The following is a 17,299-nucleotide window of genomic DNA, read 5'->3' as shown; positions in this document are numbered from 1 at the left end:
TGTGACCTGCACATTCACTACGCTATGAGATATTCATGTAGAATTATGTAATATTACGACACATGAAGCAAAATTTGAAATCACTCTGGAATGTAGTTCCAGCTACACATTTGCCCAGAAAACAACTCCATCTTGTAATGTTACATGATTATCTCATAGCGTGGTGAATGTGCAGGTCACAACTTCTCCATGAGAGCGTTTTGGAGTTGTTGGATTGTGTATTTGATGAGTTTGATGAGGGACAGGGGACCTGTACTGTGTTCACTCAGCAGCTCACGTCTCTGCCCCGCTGATCTCAAAACAACATGCACCGATAATTAAAGGTTATGAACCTATAGGGATTATAGCAAAAGGTGATCTATCCAAAAGCATCTCAGTGTAAATAAATTAAGGTATTAGGACGTATAAGGTGTATTATAATTATATACTGAGCCTCTAGTTCTGCAGAGTCTAGTTAGATATGATGCAACAGCTAACTAACTTGTTGGGGGACGTTTCCCGACAGCCTGGCTGCAGCATCATCTGTTACAGCGATAATGAACCTTTGAAGATGCAGAAAACGATTTGAAGAGCTCTCTCCGTTGAATCTCAATTTAATGCACCTTATAGGAAATGCGAGTGCAATTATAATCTGGGCTAATGGTAAGTCATGACCCATGATGGCAGCAGGATTACACCGCTGTTTGAAGCTGCTCCCGGCAGCAAACACAGATTCTTTTGTTCGAGTCTTTTCCTGAGTTTTCTTTTTTTTTTTTTTTTTTAAACCTGGACGACAGACACCGACCACTTTCCACTACAGTTTGTGACCCGCTCTCTCTCCCGTATGTTTTTCATTTCCCCTCACTGCTCTACACTCATTATTCACAACCAAGCCAAAGCCATTACGTGGCTCAAACATGCGCTATGTCAAGTAATTACTGCGGTATATCACTAACTCCATGGATAGGATCAAACAAATTCCAGGGGGAAAATGCCATGCCTGAGTAAGAGGCTTTATTTCGAATGCGACTTTATTCCCATTCAGTTACTTAAAGTTGACACAGCAGGTGCACTCCTCCGCTAAAACCATGTGATTTGCATTTTCGGGGAGACCAGGGAGGCAGGCATGGTGCTCGTCGCTTGTCGCTCGCTGCGTATTATTCAGTCAGTGTGAGGTTGAAATCAGCTCCATCGACATCTTAAATGAGATGATAAAGGAAGGAAGTGGGATTAGTCTGAGTTTTAATTGTCTCCAGCGGAGTTTTTTTCCCCAGGCAGACAACAGATGTTGAACTCTGTAGCTACTGAGGAATCTGTTGAACAAATTCTGTAATCCTCTGACATGTTGAATCGGGGTGTGTGGGCATGTGTGTGTGTGTGTGTGTGTGTGTGTGTGTGTGTGTGAATAAATATTTGAGGGTATAAGCCCACAGGAAGCTCAGCCTTTTGGGGGCCAAGGCCATTTGACTTTTGCTCATAAACTATAAGCACAGGTACACAGATGGAGTTAATGCTACAATTCCCCCACAGAGTATTTAAAGAGGAACTCTACTACATTTTTACTTTAAATAAACAGCTTTGGAGTAATTGTGATGGTGAAATAAATGACTTGTAACTAGGGATGTAATAATTATTTGTTTTCACAATTAATCGTATCGTATTAAATGCCACAATTAATTAATCATAAAGATTCCTAAATACCGTCACTTTCCAAAAAAGATTATGTCAAACCGTATCGGCAGATGTGCGCATAAGTAAAGGTAAATGCACAGGTACTGGTCCATTTACCTAACGTAACATTGAATTGGTAGGAATTTAAATGCAAAAACAAGCCCTGTAACCTGTCACCTCTTGTCTATGATTAGACTACACAGATATTCATGTCGTATCATCGTATATGATAACTAACATTATCCACCGCTCTATTGATTGATTTCTTGCCTGCACCATTGTAAACAAATGCACATGGCCAGGAGGAGGGTTAGCAAAACAGCAGAAAAGCGGCCAGACTTACATAGCTCCCCTTTAAACATTTCTTTCTTACTCACACTGTTGTATTATTCTGCAATAACTGTAATTAACCAATATGTGATAATATCCCTCTGAGCTGGAGCGGACTGTTGTCTCTGATTAGGATTTGAGATTGGCATGAAAACAGCTTCTGAGATCAGTAATTGGTGTGGAAATTAAATGCATGTTTTATTAATTTAAGCAGAACAAACTAGAATAGGATTAAATAATGCAGACTTGCAGAGTGTAGATTGCATGGCCATTACAGACATTTTTTATTGGAGCAGTCTCTTTAAGGATCCCTCAAATGTAGAAACGTTATGTTTCATGCTGACAACAACTTAAGCTTCCTTATTAGGAGCTGAGCCTTTTTTGCATCTGTGAGGCAAAGCAGATTTTCTCTATCAAATTTCCTGGGATCTCATCCAGAGTGAACCAATTATGTACTTGTTTTTTCATACTTCATTTTTTATTTTTTATTTCCGATAGTCAGCCTCCTTTGATGTTGTAACTCTTCGTCCTTTTGTGGAAGCTGAGCCCACACAGCAGCTTGATGTTCAAGTGGTCTACAGAGAAATCCTTCACTGTTTGGGTTGAATTATGAAATCGATTGTAGGAACGCAGCTCAGTGACCTGAACTGTCTTAGTCGGGTTTCATCATTTTTTTTTTAAGCCTCTTCTATGTCGCAATAATTCAAGATTAAAGATGAAAAATTAGAATTAATCTGTCGAAGCTCAGTATATTCAGTTGCGTGAAGACGTAGAGACCTCCTCCTCCTCCCGTCACCACCATCCACCCCCTTTGTCCTAATTCTGTGCTTGTACCAATAACCACACAGCTAAACCAGACCATCTCTTTATCCCATCTCAGCTCTCTCTCTCTAGTTAACCACAGTGTTGTCCGCGATACGTGACGTGGGATTAGCGGCGTCTGTGTGTTTGCATGCGAACGGCAAGGTCAGACAAGTTCCTCTGGATCGAAGCTGACAGGCACAGTGAAGGGACCCCACCCAACCTCACTGAGCTGATCTGCCCTCTCTGCTGCCCACTCTTAAAGGGATAGTTCAACATTTTGGCAAATTGGCCCATTGCCATAATCCCTATAGTCATAGCAGTAGGTTCGTTACTTTTAATTGTCGGTGCAAGCTGTTTTTAGAACGGCGGAGCAGAGCCGTGAGCTGCTCAGAGCTACGCTACGGAGGCTCATGGGATTTCTTGGTTTCCCTCATCAAACTCATCAAATACACAATCCAACAACTCCAAAACGCTCTGGTGGACAAGTTGTGACCTGCACATTCACCACGCTATGAGATAATAACAGAACGCTACCAGACAGAGTTGTTTTAGAGGGAAATTCATGCAAAACCGCTGATGCACGTTCCTGTCAGGGACAGTTTTTCAGCAAGCAGTCTCTGTATTTACCTCTAAAACAACTCCGTCTCGTAACGTTATCTCCATAGCGTAGCTCTGAGCAGCTTACGGCTCTGCTCCACTGTTCTAAAAATAGCTTGCACCGACAAATAAAGGTAACAGACCTACTTCTAAAACTATAGGGATTTGCCAAAATGTTGAATGTTGAGATCAGACTTTGTTCAGCTAGTTTTGTTCAGCTAGTTGCTCAATAACACCAGGCAGACATCTCTAGGCGTCAGTCGTCAGTGCTTTTTGTGTACAGTAGTTCATGTTTGTATATTTTTAGTCGGTACACCAGTTCACTGAGTCATTCTCAGACGTGTTGTTTCTGTCAATGAGAACTGAGAGTTGTGTTGCTATGATTAGAGTTGTCACGCCCGCTCAGTTAAAACTTCTCACATTTAATTCCCGTGAGAAGTCATTTGACTCTCAGAAGTCATTAATAATTTATCGTAAAACCTGTAACACCTTTTGTATTTGCAGAAGCTGCACAGCACAAGTTGTTCTGTAGCTTCTCACATTCAAATTTAAACAATTTCCTTTCCTCAATTTCTTTTTTACCCACCACCATTATTTAAAAACTGACTCTCCCTCTGAAATTGTATATCCTCAACACTGAACACTGTCTGAACGCTCTTTGGAGACGACAGTGTGGTTAAGTTTAGGGAAATAGTGTGGTCATGGTAGATAAAAAGTCAAACATTCATTGCAGTTGGCTGTTCTGGGACACAAACACGGTTTGTTTACACCCGATTACACAAGAGACACAGCACTTCCTGAACTGATATTGAATGTAAATCAGATGCAGAGGTGCAGCTTTGTTCAGCATTAATGTAGAGACACAAGGTGAGGTGTTGGGGGAAAGGATGGTTTCTAATGCTCCAGTTCTTCTCACATTCACTGCTAATGTGGCTTCATGTTACCGACTTTGAATAAGAGAATTAATCAGAGACTATGAAGACTACTGTATAGTGTTTCTAATTTTATTTTATTTTTTATATTCCTTTATTTATATAGCACCTTTAAAAACAAAGGTACTTGGAAATAAAAGCAAAAACACACAAGAGAAGCCAAACGACAGCAACATTATGAACCCATAAGAACGCAAACAAACAACATAAGAACCCAACAGCACAGACTGAGAGTGGGAGGAAATAATAAAATGGACATATTAGCTCTAAAACAACACAAAACCACAAAATTAGATTAAAAAAAAGAATCAATTCTCTCACATATAGGAGCAGTAAAAAAAGAAAATGTAGGTACTTATGCCAATGTAATTGTGTATACCTTATTCACCTGTTCATTAATTTCTCTCTCTCTCTGTCTCTCTGCAGTACATCAACGGTGGAAACCTGGAGCAGCTCCTCGACAGCAACAAACACCTGACCTGGCCCACCAGGGTGAAGCTGGCCTGTGACATCGCCAGCGGTCTGGCCTACTTGCACTCTAAAGGCATCTTCCACCGGGACCTCACCTCCAAGGTGAGCTAGACGGGCTAATTGGTCATTAAGAGGAGAAATCGTAGCTAAAAATAAATCTACAGGTCTGCTTGTCTCCCTGGCTGATGAAAGCAGTGTCTGTACATTTGTATTTTTTATGTAAATGTGTGATATTTTTTGATTTTGGTGTTTAATTCTGTGGTGCTGCGCTTTTTCTCTCTCAGTTTTTCACTCATACATCGATTATCACTTGAAAAATATGTTTTAAAATGTTCAGATTCATAGATATACTAATATATTAATAGCAAACCAGTGCTGCCTGGTCCTAAGATAGAGTTTAGATGATATAGTAGATATGTCTTGACACACTTATCTGCTCTTGTAGTCGTGGACCTGCTAACCTCTCTGTACAGAACAGGGCGTCACTGTCAGATGTGATAATCTGTACCAGGCAGCCTCTAGTTTTCCAACTTGAGCCGGAGCCATGTTGGCACGCAGCGGACAGGGAGGCCGGGACAGTACGCACTCTGCTGCTAAACCCTTCATTCAGCCGCCCTGTCTGAGATTATAGGTGGTCATCATCATCGGCAGGAGTGAAGCAGAACACGTCACTGTGAAAAGCAACAGGACACATTTTAGTAGCTGATACTGAGAGTTGAATAATAGATTTTTAATTAGATGGATCATAGTTCCTCAAATTCACACAGTGTGAATTTGCTTATGACTCATACTTCTGCCCTGAAGGCCACTGCATTTTATCTATATATTATTCAAAGCTAAATGAACAGGAATTGGACATATTGGCAGCGCATAGAGTTGACGACATGATGCCACACAGTAGAGGGAGAGTTAACGTGCACCGAGGCAGCATGATGAAATGATGTCTATAAATAAACTGTGAGTATAAAGAACATCAAGTTTTATTAACTGTAACGTTACGCAGCGTTCATGGCCTGATGTCAGAGTGCATGAGCTGTTTTATACGCAGGTGCATTTCAACACGGCTTGGATACTGTTGCAACAAATGGAAACTGTAGATTTAGAAACAGTTCCTTTCAGAGTGAAGAGGAAGAACGAGTCCAAATGTTTTGTTGGTTCCTACTTTCTGATTCACAGAGGAAAAATAACAGTGTACAGTAAAAACTATTACTGAAGTTCAACTAGGAAGTTGACGTCTGACTGATATTGTGAAGCCACAAAATGTTTTTTTTAACTCCCCCCTCCTCCTTCTCTGTGTTGCAACTTCCTCAACTGAATGTGTTAATGATGATAATGTTTTTGTGTGTTCACAGAACTGCCTGATTAAATGTGATGACAGCGCCTACACGGCAGTGGTGGGAGACTTCGGCCTGGCGGAGAAGATCCCCACTAATCTGTAAGGAGGAGTCTTCCACTGAGCAGCCTCACACACACACACACACACACACATATATAACACAGTGCTGCATCTTTATTAGTGGCGATAAATAATCATAAATAATCTCCTCTAATGAGTTTGCACAGTCAGTACGTTTACATGACACTTGAGAAAACCGAATTATTGCCTTAATCCGACTATAACTGGACAACTGAGTGCATGTAAACGCGCTAGTCCGACTAATATCGGAGTTCTCCATCTCCGATTAAGACACCCAGATAACGCGATTGGAATTCGACTTTCTCCGTCATGTATACGCCTTGATCGGAGTTTAACTGGACGACGCATGTGCGCATGCTCCACTTCCCCCACGCTGGTGTACTGTAAGACCCCGGAACAAAAACATCCAAGAAAGCCGGTGGCAGAAGCTATTGTTGTAGCGTTACGGCGTTCTTGTCTGCCTCTCGAAATCACCATGACCACGAGGGATGGCGAAGCGTGCACCTTATCTGCACAATAAGTAACGCGCACATTACGTACGAGATGAACAAAGCTGTACAATTAACCGTCTTGCTGTTGTTTGAAAATGCCGGTAACAGGTGAACCGGAAAATAACTCATATTAACCTGCTGAAACGACGCATATCGCCACCTGGTGTTGAGGAGGAGGACACGTTCCCGTTAGTTATTCGATTTTCTCAGTTGCCTGCATGTAAACTGGGACAAGGACAGAAGTCCGATTAGATGCCAAAGTCGAGTTTTGAGCATAGCTGGATTAAACTATGCATGTAAACGTACTGACTAGTGAAAAGAGGCTGGAGGAATCATCACCTAACTCTGATGGAGCCGTCTGGTTCAACTTGTGTGGTAGCGTCACAGCTGTTATTGTCCCCTGTAGGCAGCCATTTCCAGTAAAAAAAAAAAAGAAGAAAAAACCCCCCCTCCAAATACCCCATGCACACCAGCTGCCAATCACTTAAAGAGCAAACAAACGTGAACAAAGTCGAACATGTCTGAGAGAAGCCTGAGATATTTTCCGTAGAAAGCCGGAGCTGTGAGAGAGAAGAGAGAGACGACAGATGAAATGTGACTCACAGTGAATCCTAATGATGCTCCGTGTCTGTGTCTGCTGCATCTGTAACCACACAATTGTTGGTTTCTGTTTTTTTTCACAACAATATCTTAATAATCCAGTGATGTGGTGGTTTTTGTTTCAATCTGATCTCTGCTGATTCAGCTTCAAAACAAAAACACTGTACATGTCTCCTCCGGGCCACACGATGGGTGTTTCCCCTGACCGTCTTCTCATTAATCCTTCACCATTAGGGCCGTTGTTATTGTTGCAGCCGCGCCGGCTCCATGAATCTTCACACTTTAAAAAGCCTGTCAAGATATGCAGCGTTACATCTGGTAACACTTCTTCTATTTGAATTAATCAGCAGACACAAAATTTCAGCTCAGATCTGATCTGATCTTATTTATCCACTAGGAAGTTTTTTCTTTTTGTCATTATTTTTTTTTGCTGCTGTAGCTATTTGTAACTCACTTAAGTGAATTTTCCCTCCTCCTCATACCAGACGCAGGGTTATTTATTAACACACGGGTCAGACACTAACATTAACAGCAGGGCTGCACAGATTACATTCTCCACTTTAGTGTTTTGATAAGGAGGAGGATGCTATCAGTGCAGGGGTCTCGCCGTTAATGCTGCAGTGGCACAGTCTTAAGGAGCAGAGTGAGACTTATTAGACATAAATGACTGGGAATAAACAAGAATGCATGTGTCTGTGGGTCTGAAAAAATGCATAAAAATGGCACAAAGATTTGAGAATAAACGTTCATCGCACTAAACATGTAAAAAACTACAGATCTGAGAGGACGAGGGAGTAAAGATTCACTTTAACACAACTAATTGAAACAGAAGATGACATCATTCTCGCCTGGTTTTAGTTCAAAGGTAATTATGTGTTAGCTAGAAGGGTGGTTTAATATTCATACTTGCCCCTTGGCGTTGTATCGGTTTCTATTTTGATGTTGATATTACAATTTCAGAGACAGCCTGGAGAAATGATCTGGCTTTTTTAATTAAGCACTGACAGATATAATAGCAGGCAGGTATCAGAAATCCCACCCTTGCGTTTTCCCTCCCGCTGCTTTACATCTTGTATTTACTCACAACATGAACGGGGTCAGGTCACGAGTCGCTGCTGCTGCTGCTGCTGCTGCTGCTGCTGCACTGGGTTTAGAAGAGGATTATTTCAAACCGAGTTTTCACCAGCTTGACATGTTTACACACAAATTGATACTGAATACGCTCTGACTTTTCTCCAGGCTGGTTGCTCTGTGTAAACACGGTGTTATTATTATATTACTCAACCAGGAACACGGCGTCCGGGAGTCAAAGCCTCAAAGCCTCTCAAGTTGCTTGAACTTTTCTGGCACGGATGACTTCCTCATTTTGATGACATGTTGCATATAATCTGTCAAACATTGTGTGTGTGTGTCTGTCTTCAGTGCGGAGGGAGAGAAGCTCTCAGTCGTCGGCTCTCCTTTCTGGATGGCTCCAGAGGTGCTAAGAGACGAACCCTACAATGAGAAGGTGAAGCCAACGACTTTGACTGTTGACATTTGCAATAGAATCATGCAAAATAGTGGTATTAGTTCAAATAATGTGGAAAATACACCATAATAAGATTAGTTTTCATTAAAATTAAACAAAATGTGTGAGAATTTGGATCCCAGAGGAAACAAAAAATAAAAATTGATTGTTTGTTTTGCATCAAAGTTTGGATAAACTGTACAAGTTAAATTTGCATTTCAGATCAGGAAGGAAAGAAATTAAAGGAATATGAGGAGGAATATATATATTATGCATGTGTTCATTTTTGTGTCCCATCTTTTGTTGTTTCAGGCCGACGTTTTCTCCTATGGAATAATCTTGTGTGAGATCATCGCGAGGATCCAGGCCGACCCCGACTTCCTCCCCCGCACAGAGGTGACTGCTCCTCTTCACCTCTGTCTCACCCGGTTGTTTGCTTTGTACACAGGTCGATCTCTTGGTATCTCTTAATCCTCGCCCTGTTTACACTGCCAGACACTCACATGACACACACACACACACACACACACACGGAGCTGAGGTGTTTGTTCAACCCATTCATCTGAAATCATAACTGGACTTAAAAGATTTAGAAATAATTCATTCGCTCCACCTCGTCATTATTATTTTAATCCCTAAATTCTTCTTGTGTGACACTGTTGTGTCAGTGGAAGTTTATATTTATATTATCCATTTCTTTTCTCCACAAACTATAAAATGTAAGTTGTTGAAATCTGCAGAAACTCCACTATGAATTAAAACACACGATCATGTGTTCAAGATTTCAGGTGGAGTAATATATTGTCTCACACAGGCTTCCATACTTAAAGGGATAGTTCAACGTTTTGGCAAATTGGACCATTGCTATAATCGCTATAGTCATAGCAGTAGGTTCGTTACCTTTAATTGTCGGTGCAAGCTGTTTTTAGAACGGTGGAGCAGAGCCGCGAGCTGCTCAGAGCTACGCTACGGAGGCTGATGGGATTTCTTGGTTTCCCTCATCAAACTCATCAAATACACAATCCAACAACTCCACAACGCTCTGGTGGACAAGTTGTGACCTGCACATTCACCACGCTATGAGATAATAACACAACGTTATGAGACAGAGTTGTTTTAGAGGGAAATTCATGCAAAACCGCTGATGTGCGTTCCCATGGGGGGCAGTTTTTCAGCAAGCAGTCTCTGCATTTGCCTAAACAAAATATTCTCAAATAAAAACATAAAAATTAGGATGTTTGTGTTGTTAGGGTCGGTTTCAACCCGGTTATAACGATAAAAACAATAATTAGAGTTAGAACCTAACTCATAAGTCCAAAACCAACCTTTTCATGGATAAGGAAGAAGACTAACAACATAACCAAGAGATGAGAAACAAATGAGATTAGTTTTTTTTTTACAGCTGATTTAAGACTCAGGTCAAAACCGACCCGAACACAAGAGATGGTAGCAAGACGGAGGTTAAAAGCTCCAGTCTCAGAAGTGAAGTGTTTGATTATTGGACCTAGTTGATAGTCGACTTGGCAGCGAGCGGTGCCGGTTGTGTCACAGGGATTAAGGCTGATGTGAATCTGGCTTTGGCACAGCAGTAACAGTGAGTCGAACATCTGCCTGACTCTTGTCAAGAGCAGCGAACGTGAACTTCCTGTTTAATTTTTTTTTTTCGTTCTGTATAATTGAAACCTCTTTGTCTCCGAGCAGAACTTCGGCCTGGACTACCACACGTTCCAGCACATGGTCGGAGACTGTCCGCCCGACTTCCTCCAGCTGGCTTTCAACTGCTGCAATGTGAGTCCATCGCACTCCTCCTGTCCCGTCCAATCGTACTCTGTTCATATCAAATCAGAAACTCTAATGTTCAAAAACCTTTCCTCATGTTGAGACAAAAACAATTCCCCGCGCGGCGCCTCGGTTGTTTCCATGAGTCTCCTCTGTTTCATTTTTAATTTCTTTAAGTAACTTTTATTCTGGTGCTCAGAAATAGAGAGGCAATCTGATTATGTGAATAATCTGATTTAGCTCACTATCCAGGGGGTCTTCTATTCTCTGAAAGCTGGATCAGACTCGGCTTTTTCACAGCATTTCATACAGGGATCCACTGTTTGATTGATTAACTAATGAAATCGGGAGGAGAGACATTAAGTAGGTCAAACCGTAACAAATGTCTTTTTTTTTTTTCACAAGATTTATCCAGTTAAGTTTTATTCTTGTCGCTCCGACTGGAATTGGATTCTTTCTTTCTTTCTCTCTCTCTCTAATAAAATTACAAACCACCGAGGACGAGAGCATTAAAGTTTTTGGAGCTCCCTGCTGATTGAGCCGGGATTGGCTCCCTCCATCCCTGCTCATCCTTGTCTGTTGTGATGCTTTTATCATCCCTGTCTCCCTTGTCTTCGGTCCAAGTCGTTTCTCCAGAGGGCGCCTTGGATCCAGGCTGAATTACATTTCCTAAATAGTAAATTTCACAGTCTCTTTCCAGGGTCTTCCTCCAGTCCCCCCTTTTGCTTTCTTAGTTATTTGTGGCTTTGTCTTTTAGCCATATTTTTTGTTCCCTTCTACTTATACCTTTCCCCTTGTTCCACACCATCTAACTTCCTCCTAAATTTGTCTTCTGTCATGTCAAATGTTTATTTTAGTTTCCCTCCTTCCTTCCACCTCTTGTCTCTGTCTTTAGCTGTATCACTCTTCAAGGAAAGACAACTTTTAAAATGGAGCTAGTACAATTTAAACCCCCAAGAAGGACGTTAAGTTTTCACCCATCTGTTTATCTGTTCAGAAGGATTTCACACAAAAAACACTGAACCAATTTGGACCAAACGTGTTGAAGTCACAGTCCAGGGACGAACCTGTTAAACTTTGAGGCAGATGCGGCTCTCAGATGAACTACTCTCTGAAGTCTGCTGCATGTTGTTGGACACCGGCCTTGTGTTCGATGTCTGCCCTTGTTCCTCGCCTCTGTTTTCTACATTAAATCCCTCATTTTCCTGATGCGTCTGCGGCCTTCGATTTGCACAGATGAACTCTGCTTTATCTTTGTGTTTAAAACCACTTCTACTTGTCCTTGGTGTTATATAACAATACAGCAAAAATTTTCCTGGAAAAGCGTGTTGTTAAATACAGTGTTGGAGGCTTGTGGAGGCGTCTGCTCTGGTGGTGTTTGTTCATGTAAATCATTGTTACATAATTATGATAATATTTTATTATGTTTCCCTGGTAATAACAGCAGACTATCCTTGACTCTTCTTCGGTTATAAATCACTCATTGTTCCTCCGTGTTTTCATTTATTCTCCCCTCTCCAGATGGATCCTAAACTCCGTCCGTCCTTCCCGGACATCGTCAGACACCTGGAGGAGATTCTGGCTCGCCTTAAAGTCGAACAGATGGCGCAGGAGTGTGTCCCGCTCAGCGTGGACAACGACAAGAAAACCATACCCAAAGGTACCAGACAGACAGACAGACAGAGCTGCTGCTGCTGCTGCTGCTGCTGCTGCACAAAATCACACTGATCAGTGGTTTCAGCTTCGGGGCTTTACAGTCAGTAAAAAGCCAGCGCCCATTGTTTACAGGAGGATGCTAGTAAATTCCTGTAAAGGGGGAAAGTGGCAGGAAGGGAAACCGGCGACATCAGCCCCACACAGGCTCTGTTTGTGCTCTCATCCAGTCCAGCGAGCCGGTCAATATTTCACTTGTTCTCCGGTCAGCGCCTGCAGCCTGACAGGAACCCAATTACTGCTGCAAAGCACTGTTGAGTCCATGTTTGTCCAGTTAGTCAGTAATAAGCAAAATGTTTACACAGTCCTCTCTCTCACTCTCTCTCAGAGGAACCTCACCCAGGTTTAGTCCGACACTATTTCAGCAGAGTTTTATCTTTATCTGCAGTGGCATGATGCAAAAGTTTGGGCACAGAAAGTTTCTGTTAATGTGAACAGTTCAGCAAGTGGAATATGAAATCAGGGTTTCCCGCAGCGCTTTCCTTTTCAAATGTAGCGATATTCGCCGCCCCCCCCCCCCCCCCCCGGACGATGGCCGCATCCTCTCACACACATACACACCACAGATAAGCGCGCATGCATAACAGCAGCGCGCGTGGTGAAACTTAATACGGCGCACGCGGACGATCGATCGACCCGCTCGCGCACCCCCCCCCCCCCCCCCGCCAACAGGACAGACACCACCTTAACTAACACATTTTCTGGGGGAAACACTGGAAATGATCTCCAAAAGGCATAAAGTTACAGATGGCACATTACCTTTACATTTTAAACAATATATATAGTTTTTATTTTCATCTTTTACATTTTAAAATTGACAGAAAAGGAAAAGGGCTCGCAGCAAGAAAGGTTTGGCCACCCTGCATAGTTAGTAGCTAGTAGCCCCCCTCTTTGGAAACTATCACAGTGTGTAAACAGTAAATATCTTGTCTGATACCTTCAGTCAAAGTCATCTGAGAGCTCAAGTCTCCTGGGTTTCCCATTCGTTTGCAGACTGCTGCTTTGTTTCCCTTTTTCACTCTGTTTCATGTTTAACTTTATGCCTTTTGGAGATCATTTAATCTTACACTTGCTTTTTATTAAAAAATGTTGAAACATGTTGATTTTAAAAAAAAAAGTCTACTGGGAACTTCCACATCCCTCCTTTTCTCCAAGTATATTTTTGCCCAGCAGCTGTCAAATTATCTTTGGATGTGCTGTGCTGTGCTCCCCTTTAGACTTCACTGTTCACATTAACAGAAACGTTGACCAGAAGTGCCCAAACTTTTGCATCATACCACTGTAGATAAAGTAGAAGGAGGGATAAAATAGTGTCAGACTAAACCTGGGTGAGGCTCCTCTGAGAGAGAGAGAGAGGAGAGAGCTGTGTAAACATTTTGCTTATTATTAAATGGACAAACATGGAATCAACAGAACTGTATCTGTATATTCGACCATAGTAAATTATCCTTGGAGCATTTTTTTCTTCTTCATAAAAGCGAAGTCAGAAACCTTCCAACGTTAATCTGAATATCTGAGAGCACGAGCGCTGTCGGCCCAGAGGCCTCGGGTGCTGATGATATAAACTTCATTCTTGACTTGATGAGGAAAACTGGTCCGAGATCAACAGACACCTGATCCATGCGGGTCCAGGTTTCACTTCTAATTTGGTCCAGTGAGCAGCCGCCGCCCTCACGGAGCCAGGAGGAGGAGGAGGAGGAGGAGGACGTAATGTTTTTGTTTAGACGCGAGAAACAGAACGGCTCCTTTTTTTTCTCAAAGCGACACTCGTATGAAGAAGAAGAAGAAGAGCACAGATGTATGATGTCACAGGATGCAGCAGTGATTTATAGTGGAGTTATTATTGTGGTTTTGTTTGATCTGGTGTTGTGTTGTGGACAGAACGTATTAAATACAGTCTGAGCCTGTTGACGTTAGAAATACCCCTCGTGAAGCTATTATTGTGTGGAAAACATAGCTTGGATCTCACTCCTCGTCTGCTGCTCATTGTTATGTCATGAATTTCTCCTCCTCCTCCTCCCTCCCTCTCTCTTTCTCTATCTCCCTCTCTTCTCTCTCTCCTCCTCCAACTATTTATGTGCGTATGTGAACAAACTTTGTCTCTAAACAATGTGAACAATCGCTGGAAACTGAGTTCGAAGCACTTTTTCTTTTTCCCCCTTTTCCTGTCATCCCGTAATCCTTTCCATTTCCCAGGAGACACACTCATACTATTATTATTATTAAATCAAGTTTATTTAAAGATAAAATTCAACAAACTTGAGATAAAAACGGTCTGGAGACATTTGAAGAGCAGGGATTCAAAGAACTCACAGCTTCATAGTAAACACAAGGAGTAACCCTGTAGCACCACCTAGTGGCTGCTTTGGATTATTACCTCAGAAAACCATAAACAAACTATTGCAGTTTTTCTCCATTGGTTTGGCTCATTTCTTGAAACAGAAATTACATTGATCTCAAAACTATAAGATCAGTGTTACAGTTCAGCAACAACGCCATAGCTCATTTGCAAAAGCTCATCTTTCTCCCAAACAGTTCACTCATGTGCTCAGTGCCCCCAAAATCGTCCCTTTGGCATCTTGTGAGCACTGCAAGTCAACATGTTCAGATGTTTTGTCACTATGACAGAGGAGCATTGAAATATCCCTCATGTCCACCTCTCAGTCTCAGCCCAGTGCTTCACTGACAATAGTTTTGTCTAGCTAACAGAATCAGGGCTCTTTTTTTTAACAGGAGCACAGTGGCCCCTGACTTAAATCTTTAGGAGCGCAGAAAATGTGGGGGTGTACACCATAAATCAACTTGCAAGGCAAATATTTACATTTGCTTTTCATTCATAATCCAGTAACACTTTATTTGAATGGGTGTTCATAAGACTGACATAACACTCATAATCATGACATGACACCTGTCATAAACATCAATGAATACTTACGACAGTTGTCTACTTAATCATTTTCAAAGATGAACTGAGACATTTGCAATTTGATGAATTGAATGAGAAATTCAATTCTGTTGTGAACGACTGCCAAGTGGTTTGGAGGTTTGTCCGTGTTGTTTTGAGAATGTAATTTCTGTTTCAACAGGGTTTCCGCAGCGTCTTAAAAAGTCTAAAATGTGAAAATCAAAATTTTAGGCCTGAAAAAGTCTTAAATTCACTGAAGTATTGTGTTCAAGTCTTAAATAATTTTAAACAGGTTTTAATTTTCTTACGCCCATGTAACACTACCTCACATGCTCAACAAAATGTTCCCGCAACACTTCATTGAGCTTTATTGAATGTATTTACAACTACAAATGGGCCCAACACCGCAACTTATTGCAGCCAATTTACTTTGCAAGTAATTTTATGACTATAAACTTAAATTTCCTTCATAATGGTCTTAAAAAGTCTTAAAGCAGAAGTAAGCGATCCGGTCGTTTTGGCTAATGCTGCGTTCCAGGCAGGCTTTTGAAACCGTAAATTACAGCTTCAAGTCACAACTTACGACTTTGTAGCGTTTCAGGCAACCCACTCGTGTTTTTCCGACCCGTGAACTCGTACCAGATCGAACTGGTACGACTTCACAGGTCGGAAAAACACGAGTTACGAGTTTCCTTGAACGCACCATAACAGTCCTCGTCCCTACGTCGCCACATTCACGGCGTCCCTTGGCTGCACACACAGCCCTGCATGCCGTTCTCTCTCCTCATTGGATAAAAACTGTAGGATACGATAAATGTTTTCTCCTCGGCTCAGAGCAGAGCAGAGTGACTGACAGACCCGTGTTTCAGTCCAAACACTCTATGTAAGTGATTGCTGTCGGAAGATATAACTATTTAAGACTTATATTAACACAAATATATAACTTACTTCTGCTTTAAATTTGAGTTGGTGAAACCTACAGAAACCCTGAAAAAAATGAGCCAAACCAGTGGAGAAAACGCTCCCTAAAAGTCTAAAGATTCACCTCTATAGCTACTCAAAACAACCCTCTGTCTGTCTGTTCCAGGTGAGAAGATCCAGGGCTTCAAGCGACTCAACCCTCTCGGCTTCCAGGACGACAAAATCCCGCCGAAGTCGCCCCGTCCCCGCCGAAACATCTGGCTGAGCCGCAGCCAGTCGGACATCTTCTCCTGCAAGCCCATAAGGAAGGTCAACGTCCAGGACCCGTACTACAACCCGCCCACCACCACGCAGCAGCGAGCGCCCAAAGCTCGCAAGATCAACCCGTTCACGGCCCGCGAGGACCTGTGCGGCGGCAAGATCAAGTTCTTCGACGTTCCCAGCAAGTCCGTCTTCTCGCTGGTGTTCGACCTCCACTCGCCTCCGGGGAGTTTGTTCAGCAACGCGCCGCCGGCTCACGGACCGGCAGGGCCGCAGCAGGAGGCGTCCTACTACTGGCAGCAGTTGCCAGGGAGACAGTGTCACTCTTTACCGGTGTCGCCCCAGCTGCCCCGCTCCGAGCTCTTCCACCTCGCCGCCGCCGTCAGCTCCAATAACAACGGCTCGCTCACCTGCAACTCCAGCCAGCTGTCCACCACGCTGCCAGGTGAGCGTCTCCCATGAGTAGGAGTAACAGACGCCAAAATGACATCATAATATTGAATATTGCTTATTTTTTAAAGGGATAGTTCAACATTTTTGGCAAATCGGCCCATTGCCATAATCCCTATAGTCATAGCAGTAGGTTCTTTACCTTTAATTGTCGGTGCAAGCTATTTTTTAGAACGGCGGAGCAGAGCCGTGAACTGCTCAGAGCTACGCTAGGGAGGCTAATGAGATTTCTTGGTTTCCCTCATCAAATACACAATCCAACAACTCCACAACGCTCTGGTGGACAAGTTGTGACCTGCACATTCACCACGTTATGAGATAATAACACAACGTTACCAGACAGAGTTGTTTTAGAGGTAAATTCATGCAAAACCGCTGATGCACATTCCTGTCGGGGACAGTTTTTCAGCAAGCAGTCTCTGTATTTCCCTCTAAAACAACTCAGTCTCGTAACGTTGTGTTATTATCTCA

General features: G+C 42.5%; 1 protein-coding gene across 2 annotated transcripts in view; it reads left to right on the top strand.

Annotated features, from left to right (window-relative positions):
- tesk2 (testis associated actin remodelling kinase 2) overlaps positions 1 to 17,299 on the top strand; it is a 42,193-nt gene that overhangs the window by 19,862 nt on the left and 5,032 nt on the right. For both annotated transcript variants that reach the window (XR_014596141.1, XM_083992128.1), the window contains exons 6-12: positions 4,740 to 4,886; positions 6,137 to 6,219; positions 8,715 to 8,799; positions 9,112 to 9,195; positions 10,501 to 10,587; positions 12,100 to 12,238; positions 16,284 to 16,823. Coding sequence is in view for 1 of the 2 variants with exons in the window: in XM_083992128.1 (XP_083848254.1) it covers positions 4,740 to 4,886; positions 6,137 to 6,219; positions 8,715 to 8,799; positions 9,112 to 9,195; positions 10,501 to 10,587; positions 12,100 to 12,238; positions 16,284 to 16,823 (1,165 nt within the window). In the remaining variant the exon portion in view is untranslated. The remainder of the gene's footprint in view (positions 1 to 4,739; positions 4,887 to 6,136; positions 6,220 to 8,714; positions 8,800 to 9,111; positions 9,196 to 10,500; positions 10,588 to 12,099; positions 12,239 to 16,283; positions 16,824 to 17,299) is intronic.

Source organism: Trachurus trachurus (assembly GCF_905171665.1).
Source record: "Trachurus trachurus genome assembly, chromosome: 17".
In the NCBI taxonomy this organism is placed as follows: domain Eukaryota; kingdom Metazoa; phylum Chordata; class Actinopteri; order Carangiformes; family Carangidae; genus Trachurus; species Trachurus trachurus.
Note: the sequence above shows the minus strand (reverse complement) of the source record. Positions and strands in the feature narration are given on the sequence as shown.